This window comes from Mytilus californianus, unplaced genomic scaffold, assembly GCF_021869535.1.
Source record: "Mytilus californianus isolate M0D057914Y unplaced genomic scaffold, xbMytCali1.0.p SCAF_33, whole genome shotgun sequence".
Taxonomy (NCBI): domain Eukaryota; kingdom Metazoa; phylum Mollusca; class Bivalvia; order Mytilida; family Mytilidae; genus Mytilus; species Mytilus californianus.
This window is the reverse complement of record NW_026262683.1, coordinates 1,272,907-1,297,592: the sequence shown is the minus strand read 5'-3', so window position 1 is coordinate 1,297,592 and position 24,686 is coordinate 1,272,907. Positions and strand designations below refer to the sequence as shown.

The 24,686-nt window shown below is 31.2% G+C and overlaps 1 protein-coding gene across 1 annotated transcript in view; it reads left to right on the top strand.

The window, feature by feature from the left end:
• Positions 1-24,039, top strand: part of LOC127736565 (uncharacterized) — a 29,025-nt gene extending 4,986 nt beyond the window's left edge. Inside the window, exons 2-5 of the mRNA XM_052247146.1 lie at positions 8,931-8,990; positions 10,658-10,684; positions 13,111-13,232; positions 23,289-24,039. Of these exons, the coding sequence (XP_052103106.1) occupies positions 8,969-8,990; positions 10,658-10,684; positions 13,111-13,232; positions 23,289-23,498 (381 nt within the window). The 5' untranslated portion in view covers positions 8,931-8,968 and the 3' untranslated portion in view covers positions 23,499-24,039. The remainder of the gene's footprint in view (positions 1-8,930; positions 8,991-10,657; positions 10,685-13,110; positions 13,233-23,288) is intronic.
• Positions 24,040-24,686: the final 647 nt, after the last annotated feature.

Here is a 24,686-nt window from a genome sequence, read left to right as displayed (position 1 = left end):
ATAAAAAATCACAGGACTAAAAGTCAAAATTAAAGCTCAGCTATGCGATAGATTGTCTTAGATAAATAAATCATCTTTTAAAAAAGCAATTTGCTTTGTTCATGAACAATTGATTATAAAAATTTAGAAAACATTTTTCCTTGTTGAAGATTTATTTTCCGCAAGTCAAGAAAGATCGAAAATTTGTATTAAAAAAATCATGCACATGAATTCGTCGGACAAAACTAACATGAGTCAATTTTTATGAGTCTCGGTATATGCATCATGCAAAAGGTGTTTTGAAATACAAGGAAAACCCAACATATCAACGAAGAAGGGTTTCTTGTGCTGTTACGAAGATTAAAACTTGTCACCAGGTCTTCAAGAATCGACTTTCAATATTCATTTGTAATTGCAAAACATTCACCGATTTAACAAAAATCACATAGTCCATGTGTAAGCGTTACATTTTTCACACAAGGCCTATTTGAACAGTACATTTAAATTGACCGAGAGACAACCCGCATGTGTTTTATATAGCACTAAGTACGTATCTTAAAAAAAAAAAACAAATAGAAAGACAAAAATAAAAAGAACAAAAAGTATACAAAAAAAACCAAAAAAACAGCAAAATATATTAGCTATACATGGATAATAGAACTAATCAAAGTAGTGAAGAAAAATAAAGGTAACAGTAGTATACCGGTGTTCAAAAGTGATAAATCGATTGAGAGAAAACAAATCCGGGTTACAAACTAAAACCGAGGGAAACACATCAACTATAAGAGGAAAACTGAAGTGCAACAAAAACAAAAGCCAACATACATAGAAACGAACTGTTTGATAACAACTGCCATACTCCTGACAGGACATTTTAAGAAAAAATGGTGGGTTTAACCTGGTTTTATGGCTAGCCAAACCTCCCGCTTTTATGGCAATGTTAAGAATATCGCTAAATGACAACACTACGTGACAGAAATACAGCACAAACACACGCAAGAACACTCATCACAGAGAAACGCACAAACAAATAATATAATAGTCGACACAACATGCAAACCGCAGAACAACAACGATCATCTTCCATCAACGACAGACGCCACATCCACAGGACATCACAAACAGTGACGCACTATGTAACGAATATGTTATCTTGAACTTCACACAATTAATTTCACAACACCAGTCCAAACAATTTTCACGACAATGATAATATTGAAAGGTTATTTTATAATTATTTGGACTACAAACGATAAGACATAACACATTGTCCAACCGAAACTATAACAGAAACATCAAAAATAAATACATGAATGTTGGATGTATAAAATACCGAGACACGTAGTATAGTAATGCAAATTCACACTTGGTATAACAGTCATATTCGGGAATAGGTCACGTTCGGTACTTAGCAGACAGACGACATAGATGTTAAACCACAATCTAAGACGTGGTAAAAAAGAAATATGAGGTGCGCAATGAAAACCATCACGTCGAACCTTAAACATGTTAAATGACCACGAAAAATATATATATATAAAAATAAAAGGTCACAAAAACACTCAAACGTAAGAGCGAGTGATTTGAAGGATTTTTATCATTAACTTTCTAGTACTAAAATTTTTTCAAGTATTTTGATAGTTCCACAACATTGATGTAATGTCATTGCAGAATATTATACTTCCACAGTAAACTTACATTCAGTACGTGTACATATGTCACCAATTAACACAAGTTGTATTGTATCGGATTCAATTAAATTAAACAAGCAGTGGTATCCTGTTGAGTATTGAAGATATCGTAATTGGAGATGGAAAAGACAATCAAGGCGACAGGGTGCCTGCTGATAATAAAATTTATTTGATAATTACTATTTTGATCATTTTTGAATACCACCTTTTTGTTTTTCTCTCAATATTCACGAAATACAAATTGTGGACAAATGTTTTGCAGGTTAAAAAAAAAATTAACAGTGAATCGTTTATAATTATCTAAATGTAAATGTATGCTTTATTATCTATCATTAAATACCTTTCACCAATTATCAATAAAAGCATCTTTATAGCTTCTATTATAAATTGTACGAACTATGATCTATAATGAACAAGAACCCTGATAGTAAAACTCCGTTATGCCCTTTGAACAGATGAGATATCCCTCCTAATACAATTTAATATAATTGAATATAGTTTAATTTTATATTCAATATTCATCGTTGCATATTTGAACAATAAAAAAAGCCGCAATGAAAAACTTTGAATTAGAACTTATCATTTATTTATCATGTTTATATAACTGAATATATGTATTAATTCATTTATTAAAGATATCTGGAATTTAGTTTACAATCTCGACATAGTACGTTGTTTTCGTATTGAGTTGGGTTTTTTTTTTTATCGAAGACCACTTTTCAAAACACCTGAGACCTAAGAATTTCTTAATTTGAACTGAATTTTCTTCCATCAAAATATAGCTTATTGCCAGGAGTATTCAAATGTATGAGTTAATAGTATTTCCACCGCATATGAAGCGTGCTTCAATTTTTTTAGTTATTGCTGTCTCAAATTCTTTTTGGGTAATTCATTGATATTTACTGATGTGAGAAAGGGAAGTTAGATAATGATATTTTCAAAAAATCGGAGCACTAAAAATGATATCAAATAAACTGGATTTTTTATACCAGCAGAAAGGTGAATCTATGAAGAATTCGGTTGTATAAGTTAATAAGAATTCAAACGATAAATAAAAATAATACGAAAGATTAATGAAAGGTACCCATATATTTTCCCATTACTTTCTATGTTAATCGAACATCATTGAAAACATTGCAACCAGGGTGACTCTGATAAGGGTAATCGGCCATTACTGTCCTCCATTCTTGGGTATGTTTTTGATCTACACAAATCTTATGTCGCTGTTACCAAGAAACCTTAAGTCGTATTGATATACAGTCTTTTATATGAGATACATGAGCGATAAACCGCAATGTCAAGGTCATGTTCTCAATTTAGAACTTTGCTTGCTATCGAAACACTTTTTCAAGGTCAGGGTGAAAAGTCAGTTTGCTAATTATTCCTCTTATTTTAAGAAAAGAGTCCGGAAATATGTTTTTTTGGAATCAGATGACACCGGACATGTTTAGACTTGAGGTAGTAAAGTACCTCTCATAATTAAAGGAAATACATCAAACATATGTTAATTGAATAAGTGAAAAGTAAGCTACAGTTGGGTGCAGACCAAGTATTACATATAGACGCCCGAAAAAGTTAACACAGCATTTACTCGCGTGCACTTCATGTAAACGCCGCGTTAATACTGCGTTAGCTCCCAAATTTTAGTAGACATAAAAAATAAAACGGGCGTTTACTTTCACGTTTACCTCCGCGTTGAAATGAAAATGAAAATGCTTACAACTTTTTAAGTTATCATAGGATTTATCTCAAAGTTGGAATATTATACGAATTGATCATTTGATATTTAAATATAAGAAAAAAGAACGAAAATATATGTTTAAACCTTGCGAAAAACGTGACCTGGGCAACGTTGACAGTGACCTGACCAACATCGGCAATGACAGGACCAATTGAAAATGCTGATAATTTTTTTATTTCTCAAATGAATCATCTCAGATTTACTATAAAAAACCTGATAGTTGAGAACTTTTTATTCCTCAGAATGGATTGTTAGACATAAAAGTTAAGAAATCTAAGTTTAAAATTTCAAAGTTTGTTGGCGCATTAAACACAAGGTGTCAATATTTGCCATTTTGTTAGAATATTATACAACGGCATTGAAATTCTGTTCTTTTTGTCCCTAAGGATGAATAGTTTTACGCAAATTAAGAGCTTTATAAGTCTACGATTACTAATATTTATGTCAATAACAATAAAAAGTGACAATATTTCTTTTGTTTATTAATATTCTTGTACTGACCTTATAATTGAGTACTTTTGATATCTCAGGATAGATTGTTAGACATAAAAGTGAAGAAATTTAAGTTTAAAATTGCAAAATTTTTAGTCGCATCAAAAATAAAAATTCCAATATTTTACATTTTGTTAGAATATTATACAATAGCATTAAAATTCCGTTCTTTTGGTCCCAAATAATGAATAGTTTAACACAAATTGAGAGCTCTATAAGTCTATGGTTACTTATATCAATGTCGATAACAATAAAAAGTGACAATATTTTTTTTTAAATAATATTCTTCTAGTGGCCTGATAATTGAGTACCTTTTCTAACCTAGAATGGATTGTTAGACATAAAAGTGAAGAAATCTAAGTTTAAAATTGCAAAATGTGTTGTCATATAAAAAAAGGTGCTTATATTTTCCATTTTGTGATATATTATACAGCAGCATTAAAATTCTGTTCTGTTTGTTCATAAGGATGGAGAGTTTTACACATATTGAGAGCTCTATATGTCTACCACTTTTAATATTTATTAGATAACAATAAAAAGTGATAATATGTCTATTTCGTTTTAATATTCTTGTACTGGCCTGATAATTGAGTACTTTTTATACCTCAGGTGAAGAAATTTATTATATTTAAATTGCAAATTGGTTGTCACATAATAAAAAGTGCCAATATTTTCAGTTTTGTTAGAATATTATACAATAGCATTAACATTATGTTCTTTTGGTCCAAAAAAAAAAAGAATAGTCTTACACAAATTAAGAGCTCTATAAGTCTACTGTTATCAATATTTATGTTAATAACAATAAAAAGTGACAATATTTCCTTTTTTTTATTAAGATTCTTGTACTGGCCTGACAATTGAGTTCTTTTTTATACCTCAGGACGGATGGTTAGACATAAAAGTGAAGAAATTTAGGTTTAAAATTGCAAAATTTGTTGTCACATTAAACAGAAATGTGCCAATATTTCAATAGCATTGAAATTCTGTTCTTTTCGTCCCTGAGGATGAATAGTTTTACACAAATTGAGAGCTCTATAAGTCTATGGTTACTAATATTTATGTCGATAACAATAAACAGTGACAATATTTCTTTTTTTATTAATATTTTTGTACTGGCTTAATAATTGAGTACTTTTTATACCTCAGAATGGATAGTTAGACATAAAAGTGAAGAAATTAAAGTTTAAAATTGAAAAAGTTGTTGTAGAATCAAAAAATGTGTGAGTATTTAAATTTTTTGGGATATCATACAACGGCATTAAAATTCTGTTCTTTTTGACTCTAAGAATGAATAGTTTTACACAAATTGCGAGCTCTATAAGTCTATGGTTACTAATATTTATAATTAAAATTGTCATATATACGTGCAAATGTCTCACAGGTTTGAACAGTCATTACATTTATGAAAATCATATGCAACATATGAGCACCAATGAGCAGGGATGCGTACCCAAAGTTAGCTAAATATCTAAATTTTAAACGGTCGTGAATGAAAAAATACTTGCATGGTTTTAATTCACAGGGATTTCAAATCCTTGCATCTCACAGAAAACGTAAATAATATTTTACAAATAACAAAATTTAATTACTATGTTAATTATTTAATACTCTTTCAGTATGGATTTATAAGTCTCTGCTTATATTTTGTATATCAATATTTTCATATAGTGTAATGTTAGACTTTAAGAAGAGATTGATTTGATAAATAAAATGTCCATTCGCAAATACTTGACGTTTGTGTTTATCGATATTATATTCTAAATTTTCGAAAAAAAATCATTAACAGGAATCTATGTTAATTATAAAATTTCAATTCTTTTTTTGTTTGTTTGTTTTAATAGTTCGACCTTATAGCAATTGTATTCATTGTGTTGACCAGCTATCCTACACGTCTTGGTTCATTCACATTATACATCACCCTGTTCACACGCACACTATCGGTTTGCGTTCACACAAATTCCGGTTTAAATGTCAATGAATCCAGAGTCAAAACACTTGAGGTAGGAAGTTTGACACGGAAATCAACTATAAAGTTATTATATGTGATGACGCAAATGCGTATTCTTATCCAGAGTATTAGTGCGTATGCTTTCTATTTACTATTTCTTGCGCAAAAATACCACGTGCATGTATAAATATTAAGTTCACTCGTGAATGCGAATTTTCGCTTTTCTTATCTAAATTCAGGGCACGGCAGTAAGAGCTTGACATGTGACTTTCAAGCACGGTCATCATTACTTACGGTATTCTGACCTCTAGCTGTTTCTCTTTCCTTTTCATTTTTGAGTCACTGTCCTATTATAAATTAAACTTTGACATTTTCGAAATGGTAAGGATTTTCTACCCCAGGAATAGATTACTTTAGATGTATTCGGCAAAACCTTTGTTTCGAAATTTGGGTCCTGCATTCCTTTCAACTTCATACTCTATTTGGTCTTTTTAACTTTTTTTTATTCGAGCGTCAATGATGATTCTTTGTAGACTTATCTCGCGTCTGGCGTACAACATTTTAATCCTGGTATCTTTTTATATCTACATATCGTTTTATATAAATTGGTTCTTTTGAGAGTATGTTCAGGTATTCATAAAACTTATAAAATATACTCTTCAAAACCAAGTTTTCCTGTAAAATATTTGGATTGATTTAAGTAAAATCAGGAAATCCTTAAAATCTGAGATGTTTTATAAGACTGAAATAAGTCTCTATATAAGAGGTATGAATGAAGCTGATGTGTTACTCTTAAGAAAATATACGAAACCTTCTTATAAGTTGCATGCCACAGGGTTTCACTTCACATGGAAATTGGACTATAAATTTATCTATACAACATCTACCATGAGTACAGACAGCTTCAATAACGAGTCGAGAATAATTAATGGCATCCAGGAAACAAAATATGAAGATATGATAGATAAAATAAAATGCATCCTGATTATAAAGCAAACTGAGTGCTTACATTTATATTGCGATTGGTTTGTGCAATTTGCATTAGACATACGGTTTGTAGAAACTTGGATTTGCAAAACGGTTATTAAAAAATGATGTACACTCCCAAGTAATAAATAAAATAGTCGAGCCTTGAAATGTATATTCAAATAGTAGCTGTATATATACACCTTTCTCTTCACAACTATCCAACATTGCTTTCAACTGACTTGTGCAAGAATCTACACACAATTGCATATTTTGAACAAAGGTGTTTTAACATCATCATTATCGTATTCTATTCAGTCAATTATTTCAATTCAAAAGGAAACAAAAATTCAGCAATTTTGGTGACCTGTCAGCCGTCTTGGATTCACGTGTTGCTTTTCTTTTTTTTAAAGAAAGCAACTTGTTTTAAAGTTTTGCAGCGTTTACTTATCCAATAATTTCTGAAAATATTTTTTTAGCGATACTTTATTTATTTATCATTTGCAATATATGAATAAGCCAGAAAAAAGTATATTTAGAATTTTCTCAAATAGTTACAATGTAAAGGGAATAGTTAACGCGTGTTTTCTAATTGCACGTACAGTTAAAGATGTAAAATCTGTAGTAAACGGCCGTTTACTGCTGACTAATAGGACACAGAGTAAACGCGCGTTTACTCGAGTAGACATTAGAAATTTCCATTTTGACCGCGTTTACGCAATTGTAGTAAACGCCCGTTTACTGGTAAACGCGAAAATTGGAGTTTACTTTATGTTATGCTTGGTCTGCACCCAACTGTATCACTTAATACCGGAAGTAATGGTTTCAAACCAGAGGTTGCTGATCATCTCCCTCAGCATGCTTATGTCATAGAAAAGAACTACAAACTATATTTTGCAAGACAATCTTCTGACACCGTTGTTTTTAAACGAAGTGTTATAAAGTAAAAGTGTATTTACTCTTTAATTATTAATATATGAGTTGAAAGGACCTTAATGTAAACCATTGACTGATAATTGACAAGATAAATAAATTCATATAGATTCCAGGCTTGAATTTTATACACCAGACGTGCATTTCGTTTTCAAAGGACTCATCGGTGACGATCGAAAAAAAAAAATCAGACAAGGCCAAATAAAGTTCTAAATGAAAGATCATTGAAGACCCAAAACTGCCAAAGGTATTTACTTATCGGCTCTTATAAATCAACGGACATACTGTTATATAATTAATATTGTTTGACCTGTTTGGAATCTGTGCAATCCATATGACTTTTTGCCGTAAGTGAATATTATAGCAAACACACCGCAGATGATTTCATCAACAAGCTAATCTTTTTTTTTTCGATAGTCGATAGTTCAATTGGTACTTATTGTGCACCCCTACTTGTCGACTAGTTATTGTAATCTCATGAAGAAAAAACAGCAATAAAAAAAAATCTTGTTTAGTTCTTTTATTTCACTTTCATAAATATTGATGATGTAATGTGACTCAATCTCTAACATTGCCATCAGCGCGTGCATTTCCTATATCCCAGTGATACTGAGATTCCGGGTACTACCAACACTACAAGGTCCGTTTCCTACATTGATCTGTTCCTCGATATTGACACAGACTTCAAATATTTTCCAAACGTGATGATTCAACTTTTCTATTGTCATTTTCCTATTTCCCAGTCGTAACATACCCGCTGTCTCGAATATACGGCATTCGTGAACAGGGGTATACTCCTTACAGACAATTTTTTGAACAGTGTTGAGGACGAACTACTAAAACCGACACTTCATAGTTTTTACGGTCATTATCACGAATTTATCATGTTGGTTGGGACGTGTTTGTGTTAACCAACAATCGACATCTTTGGGGCTCTTGATATAAGTGGTCTGATCTGTACATTTATCGATTGTGTACCATTCCCACACCAGGTTTTTACCTTGATTTGTATCTTCTGAATGGTTTAACGCGCTTTGAACGTCGGTAGATTAGTGTTGCCTCAAATTTATTTGTTATTTGTTCAAAAGAAACAAACTATTATTTTTGCAATTAATAAAGCAAACTATATTTTCCTACACATCAAAATGTTTGGTAATGTATCTGATGTTGTTTTTGTTAGCTCTCCCGAAAGACAAAAAAGACGGAAGCGGAAAGAAAATGTCAAAAGAAGAAAAAACAGGTGAAATGTATAACGTTTGTTATTAGAATAAGATTTAATTATGTTTTTATTTTATTTTATTCGATTCACACTAAATTATTTATTATCAACATGTACATAAATGTCAAAATTTAACTAAAAGACCGTAACTGTAATTTTGTTTATTCGATTCTGTTTCTGTTATGGTTTCGGTTAGATAATGTGTTATGTCTTATCGTTTGCACAATTTCATATTACTTTTTTTATAAGTAGTCCAGAGGAGAAGCAAAAACAATCAATGTCTGAATTTTAAAACGATATCTTGACGTTCAACCTTATCTCATCCAGAGGCCCTTGCATTCCGGATTTACTATTAGAATGTTTTACACTTATATACATTGTACTAATTAAAACGGTGAATAGAAACAGTACTTACAAGAAGGAGAATATATCAAGGCAAAGATCAAAATCATTAGTCGAAAAAACATGGCCTATGCATAAAGATTAAGATCGAGCAACAACTAAATCGTCGAAGGAGAACTGGATTATCACATTAGAGAAAAACAGTTTTATTTACACATGTGACACCCGCTGTGTAAGTCATGATAAAAAAACCTTTGGCGACATGACTTGTATAACCGGTTGCGTATATGGATAATAAACTAATGTGGAAGGAGTGTAGTCCTTGATAGTCAATGTCAAACCCCTATTACCGTCTATCATCATATGCGTATCATCCTAACAGTATTTGGCGAAACAGATTTTAAATGACATAGGAACACGAAAAGACCAAAGCAAAGGCTTTATCAACTGGAAATTTTAAGTACTTGAAAATAAAGTCACTTATCAATTAAATTGGGATGATTGGCGGTCTATACACCTTAAATTTCACAAATAATTTTTGACGTAGGTGTAAACATTGTTAAATGAGCTAGGAAGGTTAGCTGAATACGAAACAGATTACATTAGCGATATAACTGTATATGAATAAGGCAAAACATAAGTTTTGATAGAAAAAAAACCGGATATTGATAGAAACAACCGAATGATCTGCTCCATATTTGAAATTGATAATTTGTAGAGACATTATTTGTTGTAGTTCTCTGTACATGTACTTAAAATTGGCAGGTTTTGATTTTGTCTCAAAGCATGGGAAAACTATAACGATTTAACAAAGTCATTTTTGGTGCATTTTTATAATTTGCAATACTCTCAAAAGCAATATGTGCATTATCTATGAAATTAGAGAAACTTGTTATTATACAAGATTGCTTTCGCGTTTAAAGAAGCCGATCGAACTCTGATTCACTAAAACATGTTGTTTCTAGATACGTTCAGCACAAAGGTACGAAATTGTTTCAATAGCATCTACGTTAACAGACTTTTAAATTCTCAGTTTATATTCAAAGCTTAAGAAGAAGATTGGTTACACGATAATCATTGTTAAAAAGGACATCTTTCTTATTAAATTTTTACTATTTCGAGTTGATGCAAAAAAGAGACCTGGACGTTACAAAAGCGCATACGTTACACATACTTACGGTATAGACATTCTAAATTTGATATGAATTAATCCTAAAACCGAAACATCAATCTATGCATAAACTTGCTTTAATAGTTGCAACAATGTGGACTTAGCATCGATTACAATATTTTCAAATCTGTTTAATGATTTCTATATTAAGGCATTTTTTGTTTAATTACTTCAGGAAAGCACAGATGCGACATTGAAATGGGTTAGTGTTTATATAATGCAGAGCAAAATTTGATGAATGCCATTAATTCATGTTAATGCTTTAAAACATTGATATACATGTATTTCAATAATTCCAGTGCCCGCGGCTCATTTAGACACCACTACACCAGGATGAGTAAGCATTTCAACCAACTAAACACATAAGATAAAACCATCCTTCATTTCACTTTGTCTAAAACAGGTACAAGCTTAATATCAACAACTTTGCTGTCAATGTTCTTTACAAATAAAAAGATGTGGTATGAGTGCTAATGAGACAACTATCCATCTAAGTCTAATGTATAAAAGCTAACAATTATAGGTCAAAGTATGGCCTACAACAAGGAGCGTTCGCTCACACCGAATAGCAAGCTATATAAGGACCCAATGTGTACTGAGCACAGTAATGTGCATGAAAATCATCTGATATACAAGTTACTGTGTTTAATTTCAATATATGTAGTTTATCTAACATGTTCAAAGGAATAACAATGTAGTGTACTCAGCACTTGCATAATTGGCTAGTCTTACATCTGGAAAAGCTATTTCATCTTATCATATTGATATTATTAACGTTATTAATTCATCAGTTTATATCGGAAACAAATAAAAAACAGCGTGTCGTATTCGGTATGACATTTTATGTCATTAGATAAAATTATTTATATTTCTGAAATGTATTCATGTTTCACGCAAATGAAACAGAATACACGGTATTTGCTTGCAATACTTTGAATCTGATTGCAATAATACATGATACAAACTCAATATACCGACAACTTTTGGTGCTACAGCTTTATTTGTACAAAAAAAAAAACAAATACAAAATACATTGACATACAAATGAGGAGACGTTGTATGATTGCCAATGAGACAACTATCCACCAAAATTCACATGCAGTGGATGTTAGCAATTATAGGCAACCGTACGGCCTTCAACAACGAGAAACCCCATACCATATAGTCAGTTACAAAAGGCCTCGACATGAAAAATATGAAACAATTAAACTGAGAAAACTGACGATCGAATTTATAACAAAACAATTTACGAAAAGCAAATTCGACAGACATGATCCAACAACAATCACTGAACTACAGGCTTCTGATTTAGGACAGGTTCATAAATAATGTAGCGGGGTTAAACATATTTGTGAGCGCTCAGCCCTCCCTTAACCCGGGACAGTTCTGTAATAGCACAACATAAGAACAACTATAGAAATCAGTCGAAAAAGGCTTATTCCAGAATAAGAAATAAACATCAAGAACTTTCAAAGCGGTTTGTGTGTTTCTACCGGCCGACAAAGCAGCCAACAATTTGGTGGTGCTATGCCGTAAATACTGCACGGACGTCCTTAAGAATGCAATTGTAAATTCATCTACATTCAAGTCCGTGCGCTCCATAGAGAGTCATATAGTAAACAAACATATCATAACCACATCACAGCTTGAAACCTCTTCTGAACATTTGAAGGTCCCTACTATGTATTGGTTACCTAAACTACACAAAAAACCGGCAAAATATCGTTTCATCTCGGCCTCTAGTAAGTGATCTACAACTAATATTTCAGTGCTTTTAACTAGTTCCTTAACTACTATCAAAGAACTTATCATAAACTTTTGTAATAAAATATACGAAAATAGTGGAATTAAATATTTTTGGAGTGTAACAAATTCTTTGGATATTTTAGATAAATTGCGTGCTTTTGATGGTCCTTTTGATTCTGTTGATAGTTTTGACTTTTAAACTCTTTTAACTACACTTCCAAACAATCTTATCAAACATAAGTTTTCCTATTTAACTAAATGGTCGTTTGGTAAATCTGAATGCAAATTTATTTGCTGCAACTCATTTAAAGCTATCTTTTATTCACAAAAAAAGACACTTTTTAAACAAGTACTTGAGAACGTACTGTTAGATAAGGATATGATAAAATTGAATAAACTTACTATTACTAATTCCATCTCTACAAATAAAAAAAAACTATTTGAGAGGCATAGTCGGGATTTGTTTGCCTTTAAGCATTGATTGTCAATGAGACAACTCGTAACCAGATGCCAAAAACACATAGAAGTTATCAATAACATGTCACCCTTTGACCTTTAAAAATGAGCATAACCTCCGAAATGACAAATGTAAACCTAAATCGAGCAAACTAATAGACTTATTCATGCATAAAAAAAAAGAACAAAAGTCAACCTGTATTCATAATTTTTCATGTCGGTGCAGTTTATACTATTCTACACCATATGGGTTTTGCACCTACTGGAAGGCACAACGGTGACCACTAGTTGCTAAATACCACCTCCTTAATTCTCTGTTAGATATATATAACACTGGCAATTATACCACAACTTTCGTTTGATATTTATTGGAAATGCAATTAATCATGTATATTTAATATTTTAATTATTTATATGGGCTTTTAGGAAACGTATACGGCAACGCGCAAATGATTATTCAGGACAATAGTGAAGACAGTGTATATGCAAATGCAGAAAGTAAATTGGACAACAGAACTAATACTGGCAAAGTGTACATACCAAAAAAGGTAATTATCAACCATATCATTGTTACAAATGTACAAGGTTATTCGAATGTTTTCTTTGTGAAAGTTGTTTTCATAATTTAAAAATATGTCTGCTATTTTATCGTTTCAAATCAGTCTTGATACGAGGTGAAACTAAGCTACAAAAAAGTATAACAATAATACCGAGCTCCAACGTAAATTCCTAAAGGAGAAGTCCTATAAATCTGACAAAATTAAACTTTATCAATCAACGGAACGAGTGGGAAACAGCTTCATATTCTTGAATCTTTTAATACTATTTTTTAAATAAGATTAGAGTTTTAATGAACTTGGGACGTTAAACAGCTTGATGATACAGATTTGTCTTAAATGTTTACTTTACAGCTAAACCATTAATTTGTAAAAGTTCATTTGTAATAGGTATGTTGGTGTCAATCAAATGTTATAATTTGCCATAAGAGATATAGCTGTCATAAAATCTCTCAAAATTTGTTAGATGAATGAGGTGGTCAAATCATATTTGGTTCAATTATTCTTAGGAAATTAAATCGAAACTGTTGTAAGAAATTCATTACTTAAGTCAATGCAGGTATCAACATGTTTACGTGGTTGTCTCAATTATGTCCTGCCGTCAGATTATATAAAGCATATACAAAAGGAGATGTGGAACGATTGCCAATGCGACAATTATCCACCACAGATTAAATGGAGTGGATGTAAGCAACCGTGGCATGTTAAGTATTGTGAACATCAATTTTTTAGTTAGCAAAGTTCATTGAATGATGCGTTTTTATCTGGATTGTCGAATCTATGATATTCAAAGAACGAATTTGACGGATTTGTAGGAAAACGCGTTGCTCCAACTGAAAGCGGAATTGTTTAGATAGTACATGTTATTCTTACGTTATTATTTAGTCTCTAACAAGCTATACACGTAGAAAACTAATTAAACACGGGATGCCATATCCTTATTTTTACGGTGATGTTGTTTACCGAGCCTGTAAAATAAGATTACAATCATTCAAATAAACTTATTCTAAAATGTTACCAATTCAATACTGTAGTTAGATTTTTGAATATTGTTTTTAAAGGTATAAATATAGATTTTTTTATTAATATATTGAAACCCAATTAAATATTATTGTTAGACTCACATAATGTACTTTCACGGTCCTACCATCTGTCGATACCTTTATTTTTGCATTGCATAAGGTCATGCTTTCTCTAACTGATAATGAGGTCTTTATACTAAATCAATTGGATATTGGATGTGTACTGTTTAATTGAGTCTTAGATATATGATTTATATATTTGGTTTTATTAGCTTTGTGTCAGTACTCTCAGTTCTGTGCTTTGTGTTTTCTGTGCACGCGATTTTGTCTTTGATTGTTATTTTTGGTGTGCTTTGTATCGATTTGATGAGCCCTTTTCAACTATTTTTTATATTTTTTCTTATATTGAACTGTTTCACCACTGTCCAAGATAAGTGGCAGGGTTTGGCTCCAGCAAATGTGCTTTACCCAAGACAGGACCCTGTAATTCAGTGCTTGTCGTTTGTTGCTGTCTATCATTTGCGAGTATTATTTGATACCCATAGCAGGTTGTTAGTTCTCACGTTTGAAATGTTTAACATTTGTCATTTCAGGGCCTTTTATAGCTTAAAATACCGTATTGGTTTTCTATGTCACTTGGTCTCTGGTAGAGAGTTGTCTCATTGGCTATGATACCACATCTTCTTATTTTTATATAAACCGGTTTTGTGTTTATTAACATTTCATTGTGTTTGTACCTTTGAAAATTAAATTCTTTAAACCGGAGAAAATTATATAATTTATCTTAGGCGACACAATTATTTATCCCCAGTACTTATATGAAAAGACATATCTAGTTATGATATATCGTTGTCAAGTTTGCAATTAATATGAAGCCAAGTGCTTTTGTGCTGTTTATAATGAAAAACATAATGGCAATTAACAAATTCAAGCCTTGTCTATATGCGCTTTTTATGTTATTAGTGTTGTTTTCAATTGCATCGACCCAGTTTTACAAATATTACAGACGGGTGGGAAAATTCAATTCCAAAGTTTACATGTAATCTATAAATGGTCTTTGATAAACCGTAGCGATCACTATTTAAATAATTTGATATACTGGTAAATTCATTGAAACTGGAAATAATAACAAGATAAAAAAATATTGACCGTATTTATAAATATCTATAGAGTCCACTGTCTTATGAACATCATCGACGTATCCGTAAACGTTTACGTCACAAGGGAAAATATGTGACGCCTCTAAAGAAAAGTGATTGTTATATGACGTCAATAGTTTCCGTGCCGCAAATTCTCGAATCAAGTGTAACAGATTCCGAAATAGCGATTAGCTATTAATTTTCTTATTGATATTCAGACCCGCGATAACCCGAGTCACTTTCTTCAAGATATTATCAAATTACTGCTCAACGCAGGTCAAATGCGTACCTACCTTGCGAAATGAAAACTATGAATTATAATATAGAGCGGAATATAAAAAAAAAACACTTTTAGCTAACCTGGCTCACATCGCCAGTGTTAGCTTTTCTTATCAAATGACGTCCATCGTCTGTCGTCCGTTAAGGTCCATTGTTGTTTTTTAACTTTAACAAAAATCTTCTACTCTGAAGCTGACGGACCAAATTAAACCAAACTTAGCCACAATGATCATTATGATATTTAGTTTACAAAATGACCCGAATGACCCTGCCTGCCAACCAACGTGGCCAGGAAAGCTTGAAATAGAACATTGGGGTAAAATTCAAGTTTTGTATTTTTTCTTGAAAAAAAAACCTAAATAGAGAAAATCTGACAGGGTAACAATGTCCAGATAGCTGAGATCTATTTACTGGCTTTTCCAGTACAACTGTCAATCAACCTGCTATGAGCTTGAAATTTCATACAACAAAAATGAATATCAAAACAATATCTATAGTTAGTTCTAACATGACCCAAATCATTTGTCGAATCTTTATTGAAGTGATTGCCTTTTTTTGGCGATTTTTAATGTTGTTTTTTGTAACTTTGCCTATTATCTTAAAACTTTGATAAATGGATAGAATTTTTAAAACGCAAAAATGATCAGTAAGAAAAGATTTACAAATAAGCAGATTATTGGTGAAATCGTTGATCAACTCTCTATAAAAATAAGTGCTTTTAATGATATCTTTTCCATTTTTTTAGCGCTTTTGACTATTGTTTTGAAATCTATGAAAAAAAAATATATAAATTTAAATAGAAAAAACATGATAAAGAAGACAAGTCAGCACAAAGGTTTGCAAAGATACAATTATCAGTTGTGTTCTAATATGAATTATTGTCCTTCAATGACGATTTTCCCCTCTTTTTGTGTTTGGGCAAAACCTACAGAAGATAGAAGAAAACGGTATACAGAACAAACTGCCAAGTGTTCATCTAGAAGTTAATAGCTATTCATCCAAAAACCCATAGATTCTAAGTTGATCATAACTATCAAGTTGCAAATGCCCGTTTTCCCTGTCAATTTCAAGTTCAGATCTATGAACATCGGTCATAACAAGCCAAAATGTATGATACCAGCCATTGCAGATCGGTCGAAGGTTTTCAGACGGCTACTACACAAAAAGATCGATCACAGCAAATTGATCATTAGTGAACGGCAAAGAAAGAATTTTAATGTAGTAAAAAAATCTTGCTGATATTAGCCTCTGTCAGCAAGCTTTGTTCGTTTTTGAAGTCGTCCTAATTCATTGAAACTGTCTTGTTTACGTGAGAGAATTCAGAGAGACTTCCAAAATGACAAATGTAAAACAAAAAAACAAGAAAACAAACGGCCTGATTTGTGTACAATTATAAGTTCATAAAAGGGCAAGATATACACACATGCATGGTACAATTCTGAGAAAATTATTGATATTCTTTAGCGTTGAGGAGATGATTAATTTAAACATTCTAGTCAATGTGATAAAATTAAAACTTTGTAAGTTGATATAAGCTCTATAATATTTATCCTTCAATGTTAACTATTTATTAATGACAACCGGTATGGGGTTTACAACAATCAATTAGAAATTGACTAATTAATCAAATTAGATATAATTGTGTTTTCTAGACAAAATGAGTGGGTCTTTCAAGGAAGATAAGTGTATCTTGCCATCTCATTCGTAAGCATAAGTGGCATAGGACAATGTTTTTGGTTTTGGTATGGTTACCCATAAAAATTTACTCAGGTCAAAATATGGAATAAAATTTCTACAATTGCATGTCCATTTTATTTTTGGATGTGTCTTCATGTTCAAAGGAGTTTCGAATTAACAAATTTTCGGACGCGTACACATGTCCTCACAGATTTGTTGTCAGTAAAAAAAGTAACTGTTGTTTTTATAAGCTGAAAATAAAACTTAGTAACAACTCATTTAAATTACCATTTAGATCGGCATTTTGAATACTGACGATTTCCTCAAAAACATGCTTTTCAATTTCACAGTCATTAAGCTTTTTTGCTTCTTTCTATCTACCGGGTTATCAAGTCACAATATCCGCTTCATTGTATTTTGGTTTATTTCACAAAAGCAATAGATTATAAATGTCATGGGAATTTTCATTCGAACAAACAATTTCTATGCGGTATGGGTTTTCTCATTGTTGATGGTCATACGGCGGCCTATAAAAGAGGGGCTTAAGATACCAAAGGAACATTAAAAATCATAAGTCAAAAAAAAAAAAATGAAAACGCCATAAAAAAAGACAAGCATACACATCAAACAAGACCATCCGTCGGCTTGCTCATATAAGTACAAACCGGGAGATAAAACTAATTCGGTAGGTAATTGCTTACATTCACTTATTTGAACTATGGCGTATAGTTATCTCATTGGTTCATGTATTTATACCACATCTCCTTATATTTATATGGTTTAATTAAAAATTGGAGGTATCAAAAACTGTTGCTGTAGATTTAAAAGTTATGATGCAATTGCCTGTTTAATAAATGAATTGACAGCAAACCTTTCATGAATATGATGACCAATTACCAAAACGTCTGGTTGAATTGGTCGCAGGTGCGTATTTTTATAATTTTTCATTCATTGTTCAAATGAAATGCACAACAAATTAATTGTGTTATAGGGACTAAGAGATGAATTCAGAAAATACCGAAGTTGTAATTTTGCAACTTTCCTGGGTGATTCAACGGTATTTATTTGTCAAATGAATGAAAGTAGAGGATTTACACTTTTATTTGATAGAAATTCTGTAAAAATATTCCATGTTGGCATAATATGGCAAAAAAAAAGGATTTTCAAGCCGTTTCCATTAGTGGCATTCCGACTTTCTATCTGGAAGGATTTCATGCTTTGATATTTGTTTTTCAAGGCATATATCAAGTTTTATTAATCATTTGTAAACTTTGAATCTAGAAGAAAGTAATTAACACAGAACAAATTTGCAAAATGTGTTGCATTTATGATCCTGGTCCATCGACCTCTGGAAGCAAATTAAATATGTTAAGCTAAGTACACCAAATGAGTATTATATAACTTCGAAAAGATAATACATTATACTTTAAGACAATCAAATAGTATAATTTTGCATTGCTTGAATTTCCTAAGTCTTAATCATGAAAAAAATTAATCGTGAAATTTGGAATTCTATGCGACTCTCATACAAGTGAGAGGTTTAGCTAGATATAAAACCAGGTTAAATCCACCATTTTCTACATGAGGAAATGCTTGTATCAAGTCAGGAAAATGACAGTTATGTTTCATTCGTTTGATGGGTGAGAGCTTTTGATTTTGCCATTTGATAAGGGACTTTCCGTTTTGAATTTTCCTTGGAGTTCGGTAATTTTGCTATTTTACTTTTCAATTCAAACATCAAAACTAAAAATACAAAATTTCAAATACAAAAATTGCGATATTGTCTTTAATATATATCATGTAGCCATGAAACGTCGTAAACTTTCTTATAATACACACAGCTTGAATCATGCCAAGTTTTATCAAAATTGGTCCGATGACATAATTATCAACTTAAGATCTTTGTTTTCTACAAATATAGTCCCATGTGTGGACATTGTATTACTTGCAAATTTTTTTTCATTCACCATCCCAATTTATTTCTTCATGTTTTATGCCTCAGGTAGAATGTAGGGAATGGAATTGCACTGTTAAAATTAAGGTCGAAGTTTCTCATTAAGATTCCACTAAATCTGTTTAAAAATCACCAAACATTGAGTGTTTTACCTATGTCATTTCATATACACATGTACTACATGTTTTCATTTGTATTATAGTAGCTTGTTCAAATATATGCCTATTTAGGTTAAAATTACATACAAGTTTATCACTTAAAAAACCATACTGTCTGCAACAAAATTGAATGCAAGAGTTCTTTTGCATTCAAGCTTCTGTCATAATATCTAAGCATAGAAATGAACAAAATAAACAAATATCCTTAATCGATAGCTCCTGTTTGCATTTGTGTATGTATATGTGTGAAACGGCATTAATTGACATACAAGTATTTTCTGCCTACCAATTTATACTCATGTGTTATGATGTTTGAAATATTAGAAGCAAGTAAATTGTGTTAAGCTAAGTACATTAAACATGTTAAAGTTGAAGTTTCCAATTAAGATTTCACTAAATCTGTATAAAAATCACTCAACATTGATTGTTTACCTGTGCCCTGTCAATTCATTCTAAGATATAAAAGTACTCAATTATCCAGGAACTATATAAATACTTTTAAAAAAATATTAGCACGTTTTATTGTTGTCAACATAAGTTTAAGCAACTTTTATTGGCACTTTTCATTGTTATAGACGCAAGTCTTAGTAACCATAGACCTATAGAGCTCTGAATTTTGTAAAACTCATATAGTCATCCTATGGTACCAAAACAAATGTTAATGTCGTTACGTAATATTGTAACAAATGTGCAATCATTGGCACCTTATTATGATACTAACAAAACATGTTGCAATTTTTAACTTAAATTCCTTCCCGTTTTTTGTTAAACAATTCATCTGAGCTGTAAAAGTACTCAATTATCAGGCCAGTACAAGAAAATGGGAAAGAAGGTAGAAATATTTGTACATTTTATCTTTGTCGACATAAGGTTTAGTAACCATAGACGTGTAAATCTCTTAATTTGTGAAAACAATATCCATCATGAGGTATCAAAAACAACAGAATTTAGTTCCAGTACATAATATTCTAAAATAGAAAAATCTTGAAAAGAACTTTTTCTCACAACAATAGTTATTTATCAAAATCAAAGGCTGAAAGAAATCACTGCATATTCTCTAGCTTTTCTTTTACAGTACATTTTATACCCGCAACCCTGTTCAATTTTTAAAGAATTTGAAAACAAGACTTTAATCAATGTCAGCTTACCCTATGTGCATGTTTTCTGACATAAAATGCGTAGAACTTGTACGAAACTATTCTGATAACAAATTGAAAGCATTTCAGAATACTATAAATGTGAAGTTTAGTAGCTTATCATTTCAAAATTCAAAATTATATAAAGTATCAAATCCTGCCTCTGTCTCTAGTCCACATCTTACTGCATGCATATTTATCAATAAAATGTCACAATTTCTGCCTTGAATGGTCAGTTTAGCAATCTTGTCACAATAATATTATCTCTTGCTATAAATCTAACATAATTTGGCTAATATACGACCAGAAGTGTTTAAACAAAGCCATATTTGCAAAAATTGTATTTTTGTCAACCAAAGTTTTCTTTTTAACTGATGACGTGAGAAGGAAATATTCCAAGGATTCGAGTTCATTTGCAAAATATCTAACACAAGATTTGCGATAAAGGTAATTTATTCAGAAACCATTAAAATATAATACAACTGACTGTTATGAACAATTATGTAATAAACTAAAACTGAATAAATGACAATAATTTGCAAAGGTGGGGAATAAATACCGAATAATAAACAAATTACAAAATCTATAAACAAACAAATATTGTACAATAAAAGATTGAAATCATCATCATATGAAATTTAAATTTTTTAATTTTAAAAATAATACATAAAAATATATATCTGTTAAAGAATCAAGGGAGTAGGTGGGTGGGAAATCTAAAATCTTCACTTTTCTTGAGAAAACAAAAATGGCGTCCGCTAGCATTCAGTGCAATTGCGAGAATGCTGGCTAATCTAAACACATGTGAAGAGATAACATGCACCTAATCCTCATTGGTGAATTAGATATCATTAAACAATCATACTGGTAATTAATCTTGACCCTGATCGTGAGATGACCATACTGACCTTAACTGCCTGTAATCCAAAAAACTTACATAATTCACAGACAACCCCATGCAAATTTACAGTTTCATATTACTCTTGATCAGAATGATTTCCTGACAAAAATGTTTTTATGTACTGTATGATAAAAAGATTGCATGAAATTACCAGTCTGATATATGAATTAACTAAAAGTTTTATAGAACTTACTGCCGGAATCTGTGTTTTGCATAAAATTCAAAGCACAGTTATTGCGTTCTATACGAAAGACCTTTATAATAATAAAATCATAGCCTTTACAGGCTAAATTATCTGTTTTATGACCCAGTGGTGAGGGATTTTTCTGTTTTTTGCCCCTGGGGCCTCAAATTTGCAAAATAATTCTGCTGTTTCTGTGAATATGAAATATTTAGTACATTTTTAGGATAGAACACACTATTGTTAGTTTTATTGATGAATTTTTGTATATCTAGCTTATTTTGTTTTATGCTGCGGTCACAAGAAAACACATGCAGGTGTTACGGCTTACTTTTGGGTTTTCGACAGAACAAAAACACCCCAACAACAATATTCATCAAGGATCTATGAGTTTCAATGACTGCTAAGAGTTAATATAAGCACTGCTTAACAATTTAAATCAGAAATTTGCATAATTATATTATTAATTGTCTTTGCATACAGGGCTTTAGGTAAACTATGCATATTGTAAACTGTGAATTTATGCTGAGCAATCATAGTAAAGGCCCAGGATTTTCTCAATCTTCATAAAAGATTTATAAAACTTTATATTTGAGTTAATTTTATTTAGACTCTGAAGATAAACCAGATTTGGTGAAATTCACATGTTCTCTTTTTTCACCCAATATAGGTTGCACTTCTGTAAATATAGACAATGCAATTTCCCATAGGAACTCCTTTTACGGCTAAAACTGTACCACTTTTACTATGAAGTTTCGTAAAAAATTATATCCTAGAATGGAAAGTTCGTATGCACTACTTTTTTTTAAAGGTCAAAATATAGGGCTGTGCAGCATATTTTCACCATTTATATGCCCGAACTTCTTAGAGTTTAAACTTATACTAAAATTCTGTACTACCCCTCCCTTCACTTTGTTGCTTCTTCAGAATTTAATTTCACCGCTAATCATGTCTATTTATACTGGTAACATTCCCAAGTTATGTCTCTACGAGATTAAACATAGAGATCATATCTGGGAACCAGTAGGTGAACAAAACAAAATATCTTTGAATATTATATATCTTCCAAAAGAGATGTGGTTTGCGAAACAGCTGTATTTACAAAGTGCAACCTATATAATCATGCGTAGCAAGAGTTGACAAAGAATACTCAATCCAAAAAAAATCCTAATAGTCCAACCCTGAAAATCAAATGCTCGTCTCCTAACGCTAATTACAATCGGCTAGATTTTTTTTTTTATTCAATCGTTCAAGTTTTTACAGCTGTTAAAAAAAGATTGTGATATCATTATATATGTCTGTACGTGACTGATGTCTTTTTTGGTTTAATAAGCTGTTCAACGTTTATATTAGGTTTTTGATTTTCAATACGTTTGACGCGAGTATCACTGAAATTACATTAATTGTTGCAATGTACATCTGGTGCAGAAAAACTGATACCGTTGAGTTATTATGTTATGAAGGGACTCTTTTTGTATTTGTGGTTCATAAAGTTCGACATAAAAGATTAAAATAACGGTATAACATAAGTGTATGGTATTGCTTTTGATACCTTTGGTGTTTGAATTTTAATTCAAATTTACGTTTTTGTTTCTTTCAGAACAAGGATGGCCTTATTTATGCAGACTTAGAGCTAGATCCTAGTCCAAGTGGGAAGAAATTTGTAATTAGGGGTCTCGAAAACAAAACAAATTATGCTATAATTGATCTGAACGTGAAAGTAGACCCTCTTCCATCTGATGATGATGACGACGAAGTTAAAGAAAACAAGACAGATGAAGATACAAATCAAAAGGATAGTGTTGAATAATAAGAAAACGATATTTTCCATGTTTTGTGCGATTCGGATACCCTGTTCAAATTACAACCGTTCGTAATGCTTTAGTTGTTTTTACTTTTGTTGAAATGATGAAAAAAAAAAAAAAGAATTAAAAAAAATTAATACAAGGGGACATTCAAAACTCATAATTAGAAGATAATAACTGACAACTCCATGGGAAAAAAACGCCCTACAGACGAAAATAAAATCAACAAAATAAGAAATCAAAAACTAAAGATTGACCAACAATAACCCTACCCAAAACAATTGAGTGAACTCGTGTGTTTTAGAAGGTAAGCAGTTCCTGCTCCACATGTGGCAACCATCATGTTGTTCATGCAATTAAAATTGTAGGTATTACATTAAATGTAGCATTGCTGGTTTCTTAAACCTGTATTACAGCATGAAGCACAACCATCGTTTGAATCGACCATTGGGAAGGTTTCAGTGATTAACAATACATTTCATTAAAAGTGTTTTCCGTCTTTTCCTAAAACAAATTTGTAGAATATCCACAACAATGAACAATACCCTTGGTTTAACATAAATGTCATATTCAAATCAAATGAAAAGAAAAGTAATTTGTATGTGTTGTGTCAATGTTTTCAATATACAATTACTCTGATGTTTTTGTATATAGAAAAAAACATGTGAAATTTTTTTAATTATTATAACTATTTGAACCTACTCAGTATTAAAACAAAGATGTAGTATTTAACAGGTGTTCAATAGAATTTGTTTTTTATTGTAATCAAAACGGTTGTTAAACTATACAATTTGTTCTTCATCCTCCTGAAATGAAACATCAAATAATTATTGTATTGTCTATATATTATAAAGCAGGTGTATGCTAAACGCATTTATCTACGACTTAAACGTAGTACACAAAGCGTGAGGCAAATATCAAATATAATTAAAAGCCTAGAAAAAAAAAAATATTTTACTTTAATTTGTACATAACATGTTGTAGCGAATCTGTTTTGTCGTTGTTGTTAAGGCTTTTGTACATATCTTCATATAAAATGACTATATAACAAAATGACAATCAGTCAGGTTTTTACAGTTTAACATTCAATGAAAGAAGTTTAAAACACTAAAACAAGCATGATGACCAAACATATAGCTTCTAAAGTCTGGCAGACTTATGCCTTGTCAACAATCTGCATGGCATTTATTTGA